The 20,476-nt window shown below is 36.3% G+C and overlaps 1 protein-coding gene across 4 annotated transcripts in view; it reads left to right on the top strand.

The window, feature by feature from the left end:
- The window catches only part of ALCAM (activated leukocyte cell adhesion molecule), a 201,438-nt gene that overhangs the window by 155,331 nt on the left and 25,631 nt on the right, over positions 1-20,476 (top strand). The window contains exons 6-14 of one of the 4 annotated variants that reach the window (XM_082460441.1): positions 249-431; positions 5,304-5,431; positions 6,924-7,056; positions 10,928-11,040; positions 13,123-13,258; positions 13,366-13,503; positions 15,983-16,111; positions 17,984-18,022; positions 18,677-18,794. In XM_082460441.1, coding sequence (XP_082316567.1) covers positions 249-431; positions 5,304-5,431; positions 6,924-7,056; positions 10,928-11,040; positions 13,123-13,258; positions 13,366-13,503; positions 15,983-16,111; positions 17,984-18,022; positions 18,677-18,794 — 1,117 coding nt within the window. Of the gene's footprint in view, positions 1-248; positions 432-5,303; positions 5,432-6,923; positions 7,057-10,927; positions 11,041-13,122; positions 13,259-13,365; positions 13,504-15,978; positions 16,112-17,983; positions 18,023-18,676; positions 18,795-20,476 lie in introns of all 4 variants that reach the window. The other 3 variants (XM_082460440.1, XM_082460443.1, XM_082460442.1) reach the window with 3 other exon arrangements.

Here is a 20,476-nt window from a genome sequence, read left to right as displayed (position 1 = left end):
TTTCTCTATATGGCATGTTCTAAAAGTTAATTAAAGTGAGTGGGAGATAGAATTCCAGGATTCTGTTTCTGTCCATGTCTCTGATTCATGTTTTTGAAAAGACATCTACCTCACTACATGTCAATTTTCCCTCCTGTTAAATACAGTAAGAAGGACAAAACCACTTCTCAAAGTTGCTGTGACAGTTAATTAAGGACTGTGATTTTCTGATGAAAGATCCTACCATTAGTGTTCTTTATTTTCTTCAGCGGTGGTCATAATTTTTAAAAAGCAAATGGACCCAGTGACTCAGCTCTATATCATGACTTCATCCCTGGAGTACAAGACAACCAAGGCTGACATTCAAATGCCATTCACCTGTTCTGTGACATATTATGGACCATCCGGCCAGAAAACAGTTTACTCTGAACAAGCAGTCTTTGATATTTACTGTAAGTAACTCAATAAATAATTATGCAATTTTTATGTATTAGAAAAAATATTCCAATGCTATTTTAAGTCCCAATCCAAAAGCTCTTTGGAATTTACTTCCAAACCCCCATCCCCATTCCATGGTACCCAAATAATCTCTTCCTCTTTGCAAGACCTATAGAATAAATGCTTACCCATCTATGATATCTTTCACTCTCTACTTTGTTATTTATAATCATCTCTTCTGTATTCCGCTAGACACTAAGTTCCTTAAACACAAGATCTCTGACTTAGTCTGATTTCTTCTGGTAGTCCTCAGCCCTGACGCACAGCCCTGGATTTTGTAGGAGTTCAGAATGCCATCTGATGGTTTTCTGAATGAATGACAGATGAATAGAAGGTTATGACTGATTGGTTTTCTAGATATGGAATTTCCATTTTAGTAAAGAAATATATTTTAATAATGAGATCAATTGCATAAAAGTTAAATAGGATTTTGAATTCCAACATGTTTTGGTTAACTTAATAGATTTGAATATTAGACTACAAAGGAACTTTCTTGATCATCTGATCTAAGTCCATTATTTTAACTAGCAGTAAAGTGAGACCTAGAGACTTGCCCTAACTTAGCTGTGGCAAGTGGATTAGAGTCCTTTTCTCCAATGCTGTGCTCTTTCCTGTAAGACAGGAGCCAAGATAATATGATTAAGAGCAAAGATGCTGGCAGTCCAGTCCCAGTGCTGTTATTTTGTATTTCTAGAAAAGAAGCGTAACTACTCTAGGTCTCAGTTTTCCTATTTTGAAATAGGAAAAATATTAATGTAATACCTAACTCATGGTGTTATTATGGAGATTAAGTAAAATCAAAAATCTAAAATAGCACAATATATGTAGCACATTAAATGCTCGTTATTAAGTACTATCATCATGATTACTATATAATCATTATTACTTCATAAGCACAGACTAGAGATATATTTTGGGGAAAGATGCAAGAAAACTTTATTATTACTTTTTAGTGAATCAGAAATTCTCATAATACTGCCTTATGTTGTAGAATAACCCAGTACTTCTACGTCTATTTGAGAGAAAGGGTAGAAATGCCCACTGAACCTTCAAAGAGTTTTATCTCAGCTACATTTTAATTTTGGCTCCATGAAGTGCAGAACCTTATAGAAGAACAGAACTGAAGTTCCACATGCCCTAACCATAATGGGTTGTTTTGCCTTAAACTTTGTAAATAAATTTCAACTTGATTTAAAAGCAAGAATTGAGAGGATTTCATCATGTGCAGCTTATCTAAAATCAAACTATTATTTCTGTATATGGAAGCAGAACTCTGTCTGTTCAAAGATATTCAGTTGGAAATAAACTATCTTGGTGTAAGTACAGGAGTACAAGATAGGAAAGAACATCAAGATGAGTGAAAAGGATTGGGAAATTGGCTTAAGAAAGAACAGAAATGTATGTGAGTGTCAGGCATGGGCAGATAGATGGGCAGAAAAGTCCTTGGATGAGGAAGAAGGAAATGATTTTACTGTGGTTGGCTGTGTGGAAAGCACTGGGCACAGCTTTTGAGAAGGCACAATGTATGCAGTGCTGGGCTTCATGGCAAAGACCCGAAAGTGTTTAATATATAGTCCTGACATTCAAGGGGTTTACTATTCCAATAGGTAAGTAAGACATGTACATAAGAAGGAAATTGTCAATGCAAAGTTGCAAGTGGTAAGTGCCACAGGGACTTAGTGGACAGTCCTGAAAGCTCAGGTTCCCAAGGACAGTGATTCCCAAACTTCAGGATATGCATCAGAATCACCTGGAGGACTTGTTAGTAAACCAGTTACAGGACCTGGCTCTATAGCTTCTTATCCAGTAGTTGTGGGGAGGGGCCCAATACTTTGCATTTCTAACAAGTTCCTTGGTGATGCTAATGATAATCATCTGAGGACCACGTCTGGAGAGCCACTGCTCTAGGATGACTTTAGAGAAGGAGGAGCTAAATGGAAAGTACAGAAGAGTATATTCAAGAAAAAGAAATTTGATCAATTCACCTTGAGGAAGCCTGAGAAAGACGCACTGGTCCACTCCTTTACCCTATCCAGTCAGTAATGAAGTTTTATAGAATCTAGCTCTTTCATCTTTGTATGTGTCTGATTCTGCCTTCTGACACTGCCTAAGATTATGCCACCATTCCTCATTGCTGGTATTTTTGTAACAACTTCCAAAATAGTATTCCTGTCTGTTCACGCCAAACTGCCCTGCAAGCTGCTGCCAGAAATATCTTTCTAAAACACAAATGTGAACATGTCACTACTGTGATGAAAACTCTTCAGCGACTCCCCAGATCTCTCAGGTTAATCTTTAAACTCCCAATTTCAAAATGCCTTGAGTCCCCTGTAGCCATGGTCCTGACCTGTCTCAACCTTCATCATTTAACTACTTTCTGTAGTCTGTTCTATTTTCCAGATTCCTCCTGTAGAATACTATGTACATTCCTATCCATATGCTGTCACTATCTTACCTTTATTATCCAGCAAACACCTCCTTATTCTTCAAAACCCAGCTCCAGGGTCAATTCCTACAGGAAGCTTCCCAGTCTGGCAGATCTGTAAGCTACTAGTGATTACTATGCTTATGCATCTTAGGCAGTTTTTGTGCTGTCACAGTCTTAATTGATAAGTTTGGTGTCATCATAAATAAACTGAAAGTTCATTGAGGACAGGGAATTGCTGTTTTTGACTTTGTAACTCTTGCACTTTGTGCCTGCACAAAACAAATATTAGCCAAATGAGTGAATAAATGAGTGGACAGAGGATAAATGGAGAGAAGGGAGAAAGAAATTTGAGTAGACTCTTTTGATTATTATGTAAGGGTATTTATGGAGTAGTGAGATATGAGTCTTACCTGAACTAAGTTCAGGGCAATTGTGGATACCAGGTTAAGAAATTTTTATTTCAATTTTTACATATTGGGAATGTGTGAAGAATTTTAAATATCATTGTAATATTCAAAGCACTACTTCAAAAACTTATTTAGAGAATATATATATATATATATATATAAAGATGTAGAAAAGAGAAAGGCTCACGGTGAAGGACCAAATGAAGTTTGAAGGCAGTGTTTCAGGTGTAGATTAATTACAGCCTGTGCTAGAGAAGTGTTGGTGGGAATAGAAGGGGAGAATCAGATGCAAAGTATAAGGATTAATCATTAAGACTGGGTGATTGAGTGGATAAGAGAGGGCAAAGGAGAAAGCCAGAGTAACTGGCAGACTGATGATTTACTAATAGAGTCAAACTGAAAGTCAAAAGGAGAGCAAGAGATCATTAATTTTGTGGGACGCACATTAGTGGGCAACCAGAAGGCTACTGTTAAAACTCAAATGTGTTACGTTAACCCTCTGATCTCAGTGTAGTTCTTCAACTCCCTAGTACAGAGCAGAGCCTATTGAAAAGGGGACACAGAGAAGGGGGGTTTTAAAATAAAGCATGAAGTCAGATCGATTATGATTCCTAGCTGTTCTGGCATCAGCTTTGGTCAGAGATGTGCTGCAGTGACGTGCTACAGACCAAGCTAGGCAGAGAAGGGCCATGCAAACGAGTGAGGGAGGCCTAGAAATGGAAGGCCAGTGCGGGACAAACTTTATTTACTTTCTGACTTAACTGAGAACTGCTGGTCAGGGAACTTACCTCAGGCAAATTCAGAAAAATGAACAAGTATATTAAACCAATCTTTGTTTAGCCTCAGAACATTCTGGGCAAATATTCAGAGATGCCCAAGCATGGGAAAAAGTCAGAGAAGCAATCTATAACAATCCTTCAGGTTGTTTTCCCTGCACTTTAATCTTAGAAAGGTAAGTAAATGACTGCAAGAGATGGAAAAAAGCCTCAAAATCTACCACTTATTCGTCTCACTTCATTAGCTAATAGCAAAATAAGTCTTCATAGATAATTTTTAGTGCTGCCGGTTTGGAAATACAGATACATGCCTCAGTAGTTATTAAGCCTTGTGGAAGAGGTTCTCTAAAATAAACCTTTGCATTATATGATTTCAAAATTCATTGTTCATTGTATCATCAGCTACATAACAAGTGGATACATTAGAAAGTGGGTCATTTATAACTGCCAACACCACCTCCTTTTCTTTCCTGTTAGCTGGGTATGGTCCACTGTGTATTCAGCTTTTAATTTCTTTAGCATTCTACTGTTGAGCAGTAGCCTCAACTAAAGAATACCCTTTAGCCCTATTTTCACCATAAAAATGACCGAAATGGAATGAAAGTTGCATCTTGGCTCCAATGAACAGAAAAAAATTACAATACATTCACAGTTCTGTTGATTGTGTTAAGGGTCTCCCTCAGTTCATGGATTTATCTTTTTGAAAGCAGATCTACTCTCCAGCATGCCAAAAATCTTGCTGGTATTGTTTGGCTCATGTACCTTTTTATTTAATATAAGGTATTATTGTGTAATAAGACTGGGGGGGGCGGCTAATAGTTTTAGCTCCTTTGCTAGCTGCTCCAGTCTTTCCAAACTGTAAGATACATATAATATAGTTAAATGTCCTTATAATGAGATTATACAGTGAGATTGTTCCTACTGGTCTTTTACACATAAAATAATTATGGTCATTCCTACCTCAGGTAAAGACATTTTGCTAAGAAGAAATTGATTTTTATATAACAGGGTCTCTTTGTAGTTTGCTCTAACCAAGATTAGTACTTGTTATAGCAAGTAGCTATTAACTTCAATCCTTCTATAAAAAGATACATTTAAGCAATTACCATTACTAGCTTCTTGAGAAAATTGTGTATAATTTAGTCATTTTCATTGTATGTACTGAGTAATTTGGTACTTGATGAAATGGTTAACTTGTGTCTGTGACTCTTGCAGATCCTACAGAGCAGGTGACAATACAAGTGCTGCCATCAAAAAATGCCATCAAAGAAGGGGACAACATCACTCTTAAATGCTTGGGAAATGGTAACCCTCCTCCTGAGGAGTTTTTGTTTTACTTACCAGTAAGTGCTTCAGGATTATTACTTGAGCGAGACCACTATCATTCTGTCCTGTTGTTTGGCAGCTGGCTGAAATTAAGAATTGTATATTCTTGGGCAGCTTAAGTGAGGAAAGGATGTTATTCTTGGAGTCAAGGGACACCTGTGGAATGTCCTTTAAAAGTTTTTTTGGCATCTGCCAGTGCTCTTGCCTTTTTTTAATTCAGTGTTAAGGGAAATCAGGACAAAGAGTAAAAAATCTGATCATAGGAAACCGTAATGGTAGAAACTCAAGGTCTCATTATCCAAATAAACTATAAGAATCTGCTCTTCAGAAGCAAACAAATATAAAATGAAGGATGATGACAGCAAATGGTCTGATGTGGATTCTAAATCTATACACAGTGCATTCCTGAACACGTCCCTGAATTTCTGATATAGGGACACTTGTGTTGCACATTATATTTAGCTTGATAGAATAAAGCAATGGGCTGTATCTTGCCATTGTATGTGGTCTTAAACAGCCATTTTCTCAACTTTTATCAGTATCACAGCTGAAAGAAATGATGTCTAGAGGATAATTTGGATGTGTTCTAGACACTATGGAGCCAGACTAGGAGAGAGCTCTGTCTGAAGACACTTGCTTGCTCTCCCACAGCCTTCCCAGGTTTGCGTTTGACATAACCTTCCATTGGGAGAAGCCATATACAACTCTGTACTGCATTTACTTCAGGGATCTGTTCACAAATGTCACCCACTGCATTGTTCAGTAATGTTTAAGAGTGTCATCCACTATATTACTCAGAAGACAAGTATAAGTGATTTCCTTTCTACTTAAATGTTGACAGGAAATTCTGTTTATCTTAATAAACTGACATATTGTTTTTGTCTAAAACACAAATGAAAATTTGAAACTACTTATGTTTCTACCTTGATTTTCAGGGATGACAGCCAAATTTGTGTCTTAGTTTTAACAACAATTATCTTTTTTGTTACTATATACTCCTAATTCATCTATATATTTTTTTAATTCTTAGTTATTAATTCTTTTCTTTTTCTTTTCTCTTTTTAAAATTTCTTTTCCCCTCTCTTTCTTTCTTCCTCCCTCCCCTTCTTCCTTCCTCCCTCCCTCCCTTCCTTCCTTCCTAATTTGGATTATATGTTATGTTTTCTTTTAAGCTGCCTCAAATCTTTTTGTCAGATTAAGCAAGGGATAAATGTAAAAATAAAATATTAAACATTTTTTTAAATCTGCCTTAACAAACACAAGCCATGCTGTCAATAAAATAGATGTCATCAATACAATGTAAATTAGCTTCTCAATTTCCTTAGAACCAAATTACCAATTATTTTTCCAGGATTCAGATAATACAAACTCTACTCTCATTTGTCCAATCGAAGAAATACATTTCCTTTTTTTTTCTTATCTGAGAAAATGTCATTTTAATCAAGAAATATAACTGTTCTTATTGTAGCTACCAAGTGTAATCATCTGACATTTTGCCTCTATCAAAAGGGACAGCCTGAAGGAATACGAAGTTCAAATACTTACACATTGGCAGATGTGAGGCGCAATGCAACAGGAGACTATAAATGCTCCCTGATAGACAAAAAAAGCATGATTGCTTCAACAGCCATCACAGTTCACTGTAAGTCACCTTATTCTTCATTACCAGCTTCACTTTAAAGGCCTCTCGTAGTCTAACTTTGCTATCTCTTCAAATAAATTGCAGCTATATTTTTCTTAAATAATGTGGTTTCAACAGACTTACTAAAGAGCATTAGCGTGAACCCAACTTTGGTCCAGATTTGCCCTACAATACTGAAATCTTGAATGGATCTAATAATTGCAACTTTTGGCAGTGATAAACCTCCATCTTCTTTCTAAATGTCTTCAGTTTGTGGTATTAATAAAATATTCACATGCATCTTAAAGAAATAAATTATTTTATATTTTAAGAAAATATTTGGATATTCTCGAAGTTTACAAGGTTTGCATTTGGCCAAGAAAAGTGTAGATTAAGTATCTTTTTTAAATTACAGAGTACTCTTAACACCCAAGCCCAAGCAACAGAAATTTTCTAGAAACAGAACCACTTCGAAATCACCCAGAACTTTTAACCCACTTTTATACTCCAGTAGATAGAAAAAAAATAAATATACATAGAAAACAGACACTTCACTTGAGTTCTTCATTTTGTAGTTCCTGACAGTCTGTATTATTGATGTACCCTATGCATTGTAGAAATGGGAAACTAATTTGAACTGCTCCCTGGTGACACTAGAATACACAGAGTGCTTTGGGCAAATGTCAGTCTTGCTTGGAAATATAAGCCAAATTTTCTAATAAGTCCTTTGCACCCAACAGCACCTCTAGACATGATCCATTACAGTAAGGTTTCTCTAGACATGATCCACTACAATCCCATTGAATATGAGTGTTTCTTTGTTTCAGAATTGAAAGAGTTGTTAGAAACTGTTCTGAGGAAATGGTTCTAAATCTATTACTCTACCCATAACGCTTGGAAAACACGTACGATAGGAGCTAGAAGTTTGAAGGAGGTACATCGGGGAATAGAGTAACCAGATGGTTGCTTTTGAGTGTCTGATGTTGGGAGCACACCCTGGGGAGCCCTATGGTTACAGTGGACTGTTAAGAAATATTCACAGCTAAGCTACTTCTCTGTTTGCTCCATTTTCATGTTGAACATATCTGAGTGTGTCTGCCATCAGGGGCTAGTTAGAGAGAAAGCAGTGACCTCTCAGGATAACAACTGTGCTACTTTTTCTCTGAGGACATTTATCCAGTTTGTTCCATAGGGGAAAAGAAGTGAAGTGAGGGAATATAGCCAACAGATAAAATTGCCTGTGGAATAACTTTCTGATATCATTGTTCATGAAATCTTTGGGCCAATAACCAATAATCTCCAGTGCTTAGTGATGGTACAATCTGCTTATGTTTAAGAGATGCTAGCTACTCAGGACGCTAAAGAAAGAGAACTCTCATTTATATCACCTGTATATCAGGCAGAGAAGGATAGATGGCAGAAGGAGTAGGCAAAAGGCTGTGCTGCAGCTACATAATACCTCAATGATCAGCTGCGATTAAAAAGAAATTAAACAAAAGCATGTAACAGTTTAATTGAATTTCAGTGCATTTAATTGGATTTAAATACATTTTGGTTTTGGAAGGTAGGCTTTAACACTGGGCTTTAAGGCCTGTGTTGCTCTGAAAAGCTAAAATACCGTATGCTAACATATATATATGGAAGCTAAAAAAAAAAAAAAAAAATGGTACTGATGAACCTAGTGGCAGGGCAGGAATAAAGACGTAGACATAGAAAATGGACTTGAGGACATGGAACGTCGTGGGGGGTAGGACATGGGAAGCTGGGGCGAAGTGAGAGTAGCATCGACATATATACACTACCAAATGTAAAATAGTTAGCTAGTGGGAAGCAGCAGCATAGCACAGGGAGATCAGCTCGGTGTTTTGCTACGACCTAGAGGGGTGGGATAGGGAGGGTGGGAGGGAGGCGCAAGAGGGAGGGGATATGGGGATATATGTATGCATATGGCTGATGATTCACGTTGTTGTACGGCAGATACTAACACAGTATCGTGAAGCAATTATACTCCAATAAAATCTATTAAAAAGAAAAAGCTAAAATAGCATCGCAAGTAAATCAAGATTTTACTCTAAATTACATGAAAACATAAAAATCTTAGTTTTGCCCATTTATTCTAAATTGTTTGCTTTCAAAAAAGATTTGTTTCCTTTCCATAGATGACTAAAGGGAGTACATAGAGAAGCACCAACCAGTACTTGCGCATATTAGCGGAACAGACCTCTCCTCAGGCTTTTAGCCCACAGATCTCTAGTTGCTGATGAAGCATCTACTAGTCCTCTGCCAATTCACACACATATACATTCTTCATCCAAGCTTTCAAAGTCCATCATCATCCTTTAAAATCACTTCTTTTATCTTCTCGCTGGCAAGTTAACTGTCCAGCTAAGAAAAGCTTTAACTTGCCCTGAATTGAATTTTCTTCTAAATATAATTCAACCAAATATTCTGAGGAAACTCCACTTTTCTATGTGATAATGCCTATTTTAATATTAATGAGAAACACGCTTCTTCCCTTCATTCATTCAACAATAGTTTTTGAGGGCCTACAATGTGGCAGACACTGTGGATACACAGTGGCAACTCAAGTCATGGTCCCTACCCCAAATATGCTTACAGCCTAGCAGGCGAAACAAGTATTAAAAACAATGCTGTAAACAGTCAACAAATTACAATTATAACATGTAAAACCAAGGAGAAGCACAGGATGCAATAGCAAATCCCCACTGCCATAGTATAAAGTCCCAACTCTTAGTATGGCAAGCACAGTCCTTAGTTTGGCCTTAATTACTTGTATAGGTTTACCTTCCATGTATTATAACCATTCATACCAGTTTACTCACCACTGTGAAACCTTTGGGCTCCGCTCAAAGCCCTTCTCAACCATCAGGGGCCACAAACAGATACTGCCTCCATGCAAAGCCTTTATTACTGCTTTGAAAGCCAAGTTGGTTCTATTCTCCATACTCCCATAAGTCTTCTCTTGTACCTCTGTCTGTAGCCCTTACTCTAGTTTTTCAGCAAATATTTCTTGAGCTCCTAATCTATCGCACGTTTGCCACTAGGTGCTGATTTCATGCTGCCGTGTAGTGTCATCACATAGTTGAGTGCATATTACCTCTACCTCAAATTGTAAATTGTAAGCTCATTATTCATCTCAGTATCTCTTGTCAGTGCTTGGAACATAGTAGTTGTACAATAAATGTTCTATTGAACTGGATTTTCCTCATTCAGATCATACTATGACAGTAAGATTTTTATAGAAATTACTTTCCATCTGGAAGATTTTACTTCCTTAGATGTATTTATACTCTGTTTTTAAAAAATGGTATCTGCTGACAGTGTACCTAATAATAAATCTTATTTAAAATTTCAACTGCATGAGAAACGGGATAGCATTTTTGAAAAATATCTAACCATTATAGTCAATTCACTCTGAAGAAACACTTAGACACCTAATGGTATTTTGGTTTATCACCTGCTGTCTAAATATACTTGATTTTCCCATGGTGTGCCTTATCAACTCTTTTTATAATATTTACCTAGTCATCATCTTTCTTTATTTTCTTCCAGAAGTGATTTAAGAATTTTTTTCTTAAGGTGATAGACCCCAGGTGAACACTTACATGCAGTCAAAACATCAATCGTGTTAACTGCAAATAAATGCATAATCAATTAAATTGACCGTTCGCGTGTCCAAACTGATCTCAAAGCTGGCTTGAAAAGCTAGACTGATTATGCTACAGTTCAGTTATTTCAGTCACATAAATCACTTCTGAATTTCAAGTGCAGTTAGAGGATTTTTTTTTCTTTCATCCATTTTTTTCTCAAAAAATATTTTGACTGTCTTACTTTCTGGAGTTGCATTTCAAGCATATTTTCTGCTTCACAGATTTGGATTTGTCCTTAAACCCAAGTGGGGAAGTGACCAAGCAGATTGGCGATGCTCTGCCTGTGTCATGCACAATATCTGCTAGTAGGAACGCAACTGTGGTATGGATGAAAGTAAGTAATATTCCTTGGTAATATTCCACTGTTTGAACTGATTCCTTTTTAGGCTTCTCTTATATATTCATGGGTAATATGTTTATACACCCACACTCATACTCATGTTTCTCTCTATATAATACAAATCATACCACAGTAAACTTTTAGAGGTACTCAGCATCACTATGGCATCCATAATTGATGCTCTGAAACTTAGTTTGGGGCATTAATTTAATTATGTGTATCTACTGAGTAATTATACACATACACACATGCACATGGATACACACACGTATACAGTTATATACTTTAGGGATTAACAACTTTCAATGTGTTTTAATCCACAACATCATAAACTGTGTGTTTACAACAACCATGTGAAATATGTAGGGAAATGATTATTTCCCCACATTATTCAAAAGAAGTTGAGGCAAGAGAAATCAGAGAGCCACAGGTGACAGAGTGGAGACTTGAGCTCAGGCCTTACCCAGCATAAATACTGCACTCTAGTCAAATAACCTTCTGCCTTTCTGCTGAAACTGACCTTAAGTGTCTGAATGTGGGTTCCATGAATTAGTAGCTCCTTGAAGGCAGAGATCTCTTTTCACCCCTGAGCCATAGTAGAACACCTGGAACATATGAGGAGCTTTGTCTGTATTTCCTGAGTGCTTATATTCTTGTAATTGTCTGAAATGTAGGCCATTACCTGGGGACCCAAACATTGCTATTATCTTTTTAGAGTGAGAAAGTAGAATTGGTAACGGGTGATCTGAGACAAGGTTATCACCAAAGGGAAAGGTTGTAACTATGTTCCCTCCACTCGAATCCTTGGCTAGTGTATCTGAACACCCAGCCCATTTATTACCAGAACATGGCATATAACAGAAGCACTTAACCAGTGATGTGTTCACAAAACACATACAAACCACTTAAAATAGGGGTTGGCAAGAATAATCTTTGTAAAAAAATTGTGGGAAATTTATTGCTAGAGTTTCTTCTTGATGAAAATGTTAATTATTTTCTATTGCTTTCTTATCTCTTTTCATGCCGGATCCTCTGTTACTTGTTATCTTACTCTTAAAGCTCAGTTTCTTATTTCACTTTCTTTTAAACACAACCTCATCACAACTTCTTATTTACTCAGATAGTTAAAATGCATATTTAACATGAGGTATTTGTAGTAGTTAATGGTCAAAGGACTAGACAAGTTCTAGGCATATGAACACTCATAGTATGTTTTACTACAGGACTGGAGAAACTAAGTTTACTTGGCCAAACCAGTTTCCACGTCAGCTGCAGTCACTGCTGTTGATTAAATACGTCATGTCAGTAGTGCTGATCAATATTGCCTGGCCATTGGTTAGTTGATGGAAATGGAAAAAAATTTGTAGTGAACAAATACCACATAATCTTAAGATTGTGTTTAGTTGTCTTCTTAGGAGCATTTCTATTTCTGGTAAATGGCATTATTTTCTGTATATAAAATGATTTTCAAAATTAAATGTTGCATTTCCTTTGTTCATAGGAATTAGGATAGTAATCTGTTATTAAAAGTTTCTTTAAAAATCATTTTTGTCATAATTGCCATGGCTGTGTAATGGATCCCCTGTCTTGAAAACTGTCTCCTATAAAATGACTTCCAGGTATTTATATCCATCATTGATTATGTAGCACAAGTCTCCAATATCTGTCAATTCAAATTCATCTACATTTACTCTAAGGAGTAGCTACTATCAACCGAGAATTCTCCTTAATGTAAACACATTATATTATGCATATAATTAAGTCCTCATAACAATTCAATATGGTAAGATTACTACCCCATTTTACAAATAAGGAAACCAAGTCCCAGAAGTTTATGAATTTGTTCCAAATTATAAATTCAGTAAATGGAAGAGTCTGAAGTGAAACTCTGATATGTCTAACTCTAAAAGTACAGAGGAAAAACGAAATCTATTTTTGAAAGAATTTGAAGTTAAAAAAAGAAGCTTTCATTTTCATTAGACCCAGAAGTATAATTTTGGGCTTCATTATTATGTAATAAATACATGGAGAGTTATAATTGTGCCATGTGACGTAATTAACTTTTTATTTAATCAGGATAACATCAGGCTTCGATCTAGCCCATCATTTTCTAGTCTCCATTATCAAGATGCTGGAAACTATGTCTGTGAGACTGCTCTGCAAGAGGTTGAAGGACTAAAGAAAAGAGAGTCATTGACTCTGATTGTAGAAGGTAATAAAATACGTGAGCACCAATTTAAATTTTTCTTTGAGAATTTAATATATCTTTCTTTTATGATCTCAGTTCAACATCTTATTTTAAGTGTAATGACATTTTAGGAAAACCTCAGATCAAAATGACAAAGAAAACTGATCCCAGTGGACTGTCTAAAACAATAATCTGCCACGTGGAAGGTTTTCCGAAGCCAGCTATACAGTGGACAATTACTGGCAGCGGAAGCGTCATAAACCAAGCAAGTATTTGTCTTCTTGTTATGTGCTGAACTTGGTCCAATGTGGGGTTTTATTTAGGTACCTAAACTGTAGGCTAGCTTGTTATCAACATGAAATTTGCAGTATATTTTCAGAAGAAGCTTTTGCTAACTTCTTAATTTTCCCAAAGGAAGACCATAACTCAAAGAGAAATTTAAAATCATAGGGCCATGGAGAATGGAAGAATCATTTTGTTGTGGTCAATATCTGTTTTTAAAAGGAAATAAATTAAGTGTTGTTCCATGGTCATTAATTCCTGAAACTTGGGTGATTAAAGCACTAAGGTATATGCTTTCCTGCACCATGAACTTCCACATCTGAGTATAAGTGGCCTCACTTTTACTTTGCTTACTTATGCACATTGAGGGTTATTTCTTCTTGAAACTGGGCCCTGGGTTGTGGTGAAGAACATAGTATACTGTGAACATATGGTCTGATTTGTGTGTGCCAGGGCCAGAGTAAGGCTAGCTAAATATATAGTGTCTAGGTTGGTTCCTGCTGAACAAAAGTATTCATAAAGTATTCATAAAATAAACAGTAATATTTGTACCTTTGTCACACCATTTTAGTTTGTAGTAGTAAAGGGCTAAGAACTTATGAACACTACCATTAATTTTCTTTGACACACACACACACACAAAAAGATGAGAATATGGTCTATCACTAACAGTTCAGAGCTGTAATTCCATTAAATTGCCAGTCAGCTTGAGTTACTGACATACTTGTTAATTCCATTTTCTCTAAGACAGTCCCTCTTCTCAGTGCAGCCACCTAAAGACTCCTCAGGAATACCCAGATGTGCCATTTGATTGTTTGAATCTTCTGTGCTGCCTTCTTCCCAGCTTCAGACCCAGCTGAAATCTGAGAAGACATGCATAAACCAGAGTTTCAATATAAAGTTAAAATGTCCATTCTTTCTCTCTCTGGGGAAGTTGGGCTGCTGGTCCAGCTTATGCAATGTAGTTTTGCAGAGCAAGGTGAATTTTGGCTCTTTCACCTATGGGTGATGGATATAAATTTGCATAACTCAAGCATGGAAGGTCCCCAAAGGAGTGGACACAAGCAAATGCCTCCTGATTTGGTTAAGTGTGATGCGGACACACAAGCAAGAGAACATGCCTGAGGAGGACAAAAAGGCTCTTGATTTCAGAAAAAAGACCTGAATTGCTGACAATGTACACATCTATTTTTTGGCATAAAAAACGACTGTTTCTCTTCTATTCTTTTTTGCTCTCTAGTTCAATTTAGTAATAATTACAGCAAAAATAACTTTTGGTACTGGGTAATGCAAACAAAGAAAATAGAAAAATAAGCATCTGGTAAATATTTGATGAATAAAAAGATACAAAGATTTAAAAGGCCATCCTAGAAAAAAGCAAATGTATTGTAGAGATAAACATAATAAAAACAAAGACTCAGTGAGAAAGTTATGTGAAAAATACTAGTGGGAAGTAGAAAAAAAGCAGGTGCACTTACTCTGAGGATAAAAATAATGCCATTCTTCACTGTCAAGGAGAAGGACTGATTCTGGCCCACTAGATGATATGTTATTTTTCTTGTCCTAGGTTTGTGCTGATCTATCCATAATTCTTTATTTGTTCCCTCCTCAATCACATGGTGAATCTATTATTTTACAACTACTGTTACTTGTGCCCCAGGGGCTCCATGATGTCTCTAAGCATGAAGCTCTCTCCTGTTCTCAAGTCCTTTACGATGTAGTTGAGGAGAAAACACATAGAGAACAATACAGGATGTGGTGTGTATAATATGTCTCAGAAAAGAATACAAGTACATGCTTGCTTTAGTGCAGTTGGACTTAGGAGTCATGTCCTGGGGAAGAGATTAAAGTGAATTTTCTCTTATGTTTGAAGGAATTAAATGGCAGTGATGATCCTCATTAATACCTCACAAAAACCAAATGAACTTACCAGTCACTGAAAAAATAACCTATCCTCTGTATTTAACTCAAGAAAATTGAGGAAAAAATAGTCTTTTTTTCCCATGAGAAAATCATGCATACATATGCACTTAAGATATCACGGCTTAAGATAAAGGGATTCAACCCTGTAGTGAAGAACAATGACATAGTTTACAAATAGAATTAAATTCATGTTTATTAGGAGAAAATTGGTGATGAGTTAATCTCTAACTAATTATTTTGAGACAGGTACTATCATGTCAAAATATTGACTAACCTGAGCATCTATTGAAAAAGAAGAGTTTAATTATTAGAATTAATAATAGAAGCATAAACAGAAACCCAGGTATGGATTTGCTACTCTTTTTCCTCCATGCTGTGGTTATAAACCTGAACTGGTCTCATCTATGACCTTACATGTACCCTTGAACGCCAGATAACACGACAGAACACCACACCTATCCCATTTCATTCAACATTACTCTTTCCCATGTTTTTAATTCATTTCCATTTCTAAATCCATTTTCCTTTTCTTTTTCCAGACAGAGGAATCTCCTTATATCAATGGCAGGTATTATAGTAAAATTATCATTTCCCCTGAAGAGAATGTTACATTAACTTGCACAGCAGAAAACCAGCTGGAGAGAACAGTAAACTCCTTGAATGTCTCTGCTAGTGAGTATTTCATTTCTGGCATTAAAAATGTAAGAAAATTTGAAGTTATTCTTCATTAGTTTAAAATCTTCAATTCCATCTTCCTGTGCTGCATTATGGTAAGTTTTATTTATTTATTTTGCATTTAGTATCATCATCATAAGGTTCTTTTTTTTTTTTTCTGGTGTCCATTCTTGTACAATCCTTGTCTTGACAGTTAAATCATTTCATGTTTTACGGGTCAGAGACTTTATCTTGTACAGGAATATTTCCAAGATCAACAGAGGATAAGGACTAAGTTGCTCTTACTTAATCCATGTTTTGTGTTCAGAGTACAGATAATTCAAAGATTATCTGAAAACATTTCTGTAACAATTTTAATTTTGGTAAATTTTTAATTCCCCTTAATCTATTATTTTGCACTTCAATTCTTTGTAGTATTTATCCTATTCTTATTTTGCACAGGGATGCCACATGCTTAAAGTCATTCAGCAAGTTGGTAGTAAAACTGATATCAGAATTCCTGAAATCTAGTTTCAAAAATTGATGCTTTTGAATATCATATTTGAATCATAGGTTACAAAAACAAACAAATGAGATTATCTCAGAGAAAGTGAAAAAAAAATCTGTCAATGCTGAAATCAAGGTAATGGATACATACCAGTAGCAGCTTCTTTATTTAATTTGAAATTATCTCTCATCTTCAACTCTGTAATTCTTTTTTTTGCCATGTCAGTCTTAAATCAGGGCTGGCTTAGAATGAGGCTCAGTTCTGTACAAGATGCTAACTGACTCTCCAAACCTTCATTCTTCAGTCAGTTGGAATCCTGTATGTGACATTAGCAGGATAGAGATATACTGGCTAGGAATTAGCTGGAGCTAGGAGAAAATAATTATCTAAAGATAATGGTCCTTAACAGAATATGACTGGAATTTAAAAGCCTTTTGGACTGACAGGAGAAAAGAACCAAACGAATATAACTCTAAAATAGGAGCACTGACTTCTCTGAATTCAATTCAGTGAGTATTGATTTGTCCTACCTAAAAAGAGAACTTATCCTTTCTTCCTGAACACAAGTCTCTCTTTTTATTCTAACCCATTGAATAGTGGTTTTCTAGACCTTGCAGTCGTTTGATCAACATCTAATACCGTCATTTTCAAATTCAATGAGCACCTCCTGAAATTCCAATATAGTATGTATGAGGAGGGGTCTAGGAATCTGCATTTTAACAAACATCACTGGAAGTTCTGATGCAAGCCCATGTGCATAGAAGAATATTTATTTAGTCTAATATTAGATGATAATCCACCACAGTGACAATCCTTAAAATGGGCCAGGAGCACGGCACTATCAGAGTCATTTGGAGGGCTTTTACAAGCATCACATATATTGCCCCTTCACCTCTGAGACGTCCCCAGTTTTAACCTCCACCCCTACCACTTTGAGAATGTCTCTAGTGGCAAATCCCTGACGCTAGAGGATGAAAATGAATTCTCCTCCATTGAGAAAATTGGAAAAAAGTTGAGAAACACTACATTGAAGATTTCATACACTGCAACTCGTTTCTCTTAAAAAAGAAGTCCTATTAAAAGGTGGTAGGTAGTGGGGAAATTAATATGGATTTCAGATCAATACTATAGCTTGTCAGTTGTGAAGTTATCTATGGTAGATTAATACCTTTGCAGTTTTAACTACTCTCCTTTCTTTAAAACAAGATGAATTTCTTTGTAGGGAAGTTCACACTCTATTAAATGTAAATTTTTTTCTACCCTTAGCTGTAGAATAGATATTTTATCTTTGAGTATTTTTACATCATACTATAATGGTAAAGGTGACTTTCATATATCAACAAATTTTGTTTTTAATTTCATATTAACATTTTTCATTTCAGTAAGTATTCCAGAACACGATGAGGCAGACGAGATAAGTGGTAGGTACTATGCTGCCGACTCTTCTTCCTTGACTATCCGCTCAAGATTTATGAAGTGTCATTGTCTAAGTAATTTTCTTAGCTGTCACAATTTTGCCTTGAATTAAAATAGCAAATGAGACAAGAGAGTAAGAATGCTAAAATTTTAATCCTTTAAAAGCACAAGTTTGCATGTTACTCTTGAGCCTCAGTCATTTCTAATAAGAAATAATAACTTGGGGCTTCCCTGTTGGCGCAGTGGCTGAGAGTCTGCCTGCCAATGCAGGGGACACGGGTTCGAGCCCTGGTCTGGGAGGATCCCACATGCCGCGGAGCAACTAGGCCCGTGAGCCACACCTATTGAGCCTGCGCGACTGGAGCCTGTGCTCCGCAATAAGAGAGGCCGCGATAGTGAGAGGCCCACGCACCGCGATGAAGAGTGGCCCCCACTTGCCACAACTAGAGAAAGCCCTCGCACAGAAACGAAGACCCAACACAGCCAAAAATAAATAAATAAATAAATAAAAATTAAAAACAAAAACAACAAACCAGTGCCTCTGGAAACTGAGTGACTAAAAAAAAAAAAAAAAAAAAAGAAATAATAACTAGATTGACTTATTTTCACAAATGCTTGGCATTGTCTGTAATTGCATGGGCTTTTCTTTTTTGTTGTAGATGAAAACAAAGAAAAGGTGAATGACCAGGCAAAACTAATTGTGGGAATCGTTGTTGGTCTCCTCCTCGCCGCCCTAGTTGCTGGTGTCGTCTATTGGCTGTACATGAAGAAATCAAAGTAAGTTGTAGAAAAAAGATCTTCATTGTTCATTGACTTTCACTGGGAGAAAATACAGTGTGTTCATTATGCTCATTTCAGCTGGGCCTGTAATTTCTATAATAGGAAAGACATATCCCCGAAATCAGGCTGATCATGTTTTGTCTTCAGCTCACTGTGACTATATTACCAAGACTGGGGACATGGCTTGGAGTGATTTCACCTGTGTCCCCTTATTTTTCGCAGTCAGTAGTCTGAATTCAATTATTTGATTTTTTTTCAATGGTTAGGTAGATTTTTAAAAGGCACGTAGTGCCTAAATGTCAGCCATTCTAAACAGTTTGGGTGAGATTGCTGGAGATTAAGTAAAAGCGGTTAGTACATCCTGCAGGGATAGCCGGGTGTCTTTGCAATGACAGGTCTGGCCAGCAGTGCAAGTGTTGGTAGGGAAAGCCATCTTGTTGTCACTACTTCTCTATTCTAGTTAGGTCACTTTGTTCCATAGAAGAATCTAATTCAGGGAAAAAGTCATCATTGTGTTGTCTTGAGTTTTAAAACAATGATTAGACAAAGTACCAAGATTACTTTAAAAATGATTTAGATGATGTTTAAAGATTATTAGAGTCATGAAATAATACATATGGTATCAACCTCACAAATCATCTAACAGTGGTTTATAATGAAAATCCAGTTGACCAATGAAGATTCTTAACATACACACATGCCTAGTACTCCTCATTGCCCCAGCTCTGACTCTAGGTTAAGATGCAACTGGTCAGAGATGCAATTCTAGCACTGCATTTTTTAAAAGCTCCATTGGTGATTATGTGGTGTACCCCTGGTTTCAAACATGGGTTTCAAACTCCTGTATCTAATAAATGAGGAAATTGAATTTTGCAAGGGGATATGTATAGCTAGTGGCAACTTTAGACTTTATTTTATATTTTCTTGATGTCTTGATATAACCCCTTTCAACAACTCAGGTAAGTTAACTTAAAAGAAAATCAAAAGAAAAAACAGACTCAATCAGATCCATGATCTCACCCTATAAAGATACAAATATCAGTGAAGTAATATTTGAATGGAGCTGCCATCAAAGGGAGGCAGTGGCTCAGAATTTTTAAGGTCACGTAATGTGAGCATGTACTGAGTTCTATTTCGTTCTCACAGTCCATCTCTGAAGTAGGTACTCTTATTATACATATTTTACATTGGAAAAAACTAAGGCAAAGAATGGTTAAATGACTTGCTTGAGATTACACAGTTGTAAGGGACAGAATTATATTTGATTTAAGGCAATGATGTTTTAGAATCTTTGTGCTTAATTACTAGTTCTTATTTTCTCTCGTTATGCCTTACTTTTTCTCTTTTTCAGTCACATAAGGCAGAAACACATTGCTGTTGTGTGTTGTAGTTGATATACATGTCCAGTCACACTAGGGCACAGTCAGTTCTAATCTTGGCACTACAGTCCTCAATCTTGAACAGCCTGAACTATCACTTGATAACAAATGTGGGTTTTTTCTCAGCGAAAATTTTACCTACAAACACTTCATGTTGCTTTGTGCCCATGATTTCCATGGAAAATTTAGAAGATTGCCTGTACTACGTAAAAGAAACGAAGTGCAAACAGTTGCCCAGAGGTGGTATCTATCTTATAGAAATTCTCCTTCTGTGTGTGTGTTTCCTGCCTATCAAAATCT

The sequence above is a fragment of the Balaenoptera physalus genome (assembly GCF_965194825.1).
Source record: "Balaenoptera physalus genome assembly, chromosome: 4".
Taxonomy (NCBI): domain Eukaryota; kingdom Metazoa; phylum Chordata; class Mammalia; order Artiodactyla; family Balaenopteridae; genus Balaenoptera; species Balaenoptera physalus.
This window is presented reverse-complemented; position numbering and strand designations above follow the sequence as displayed.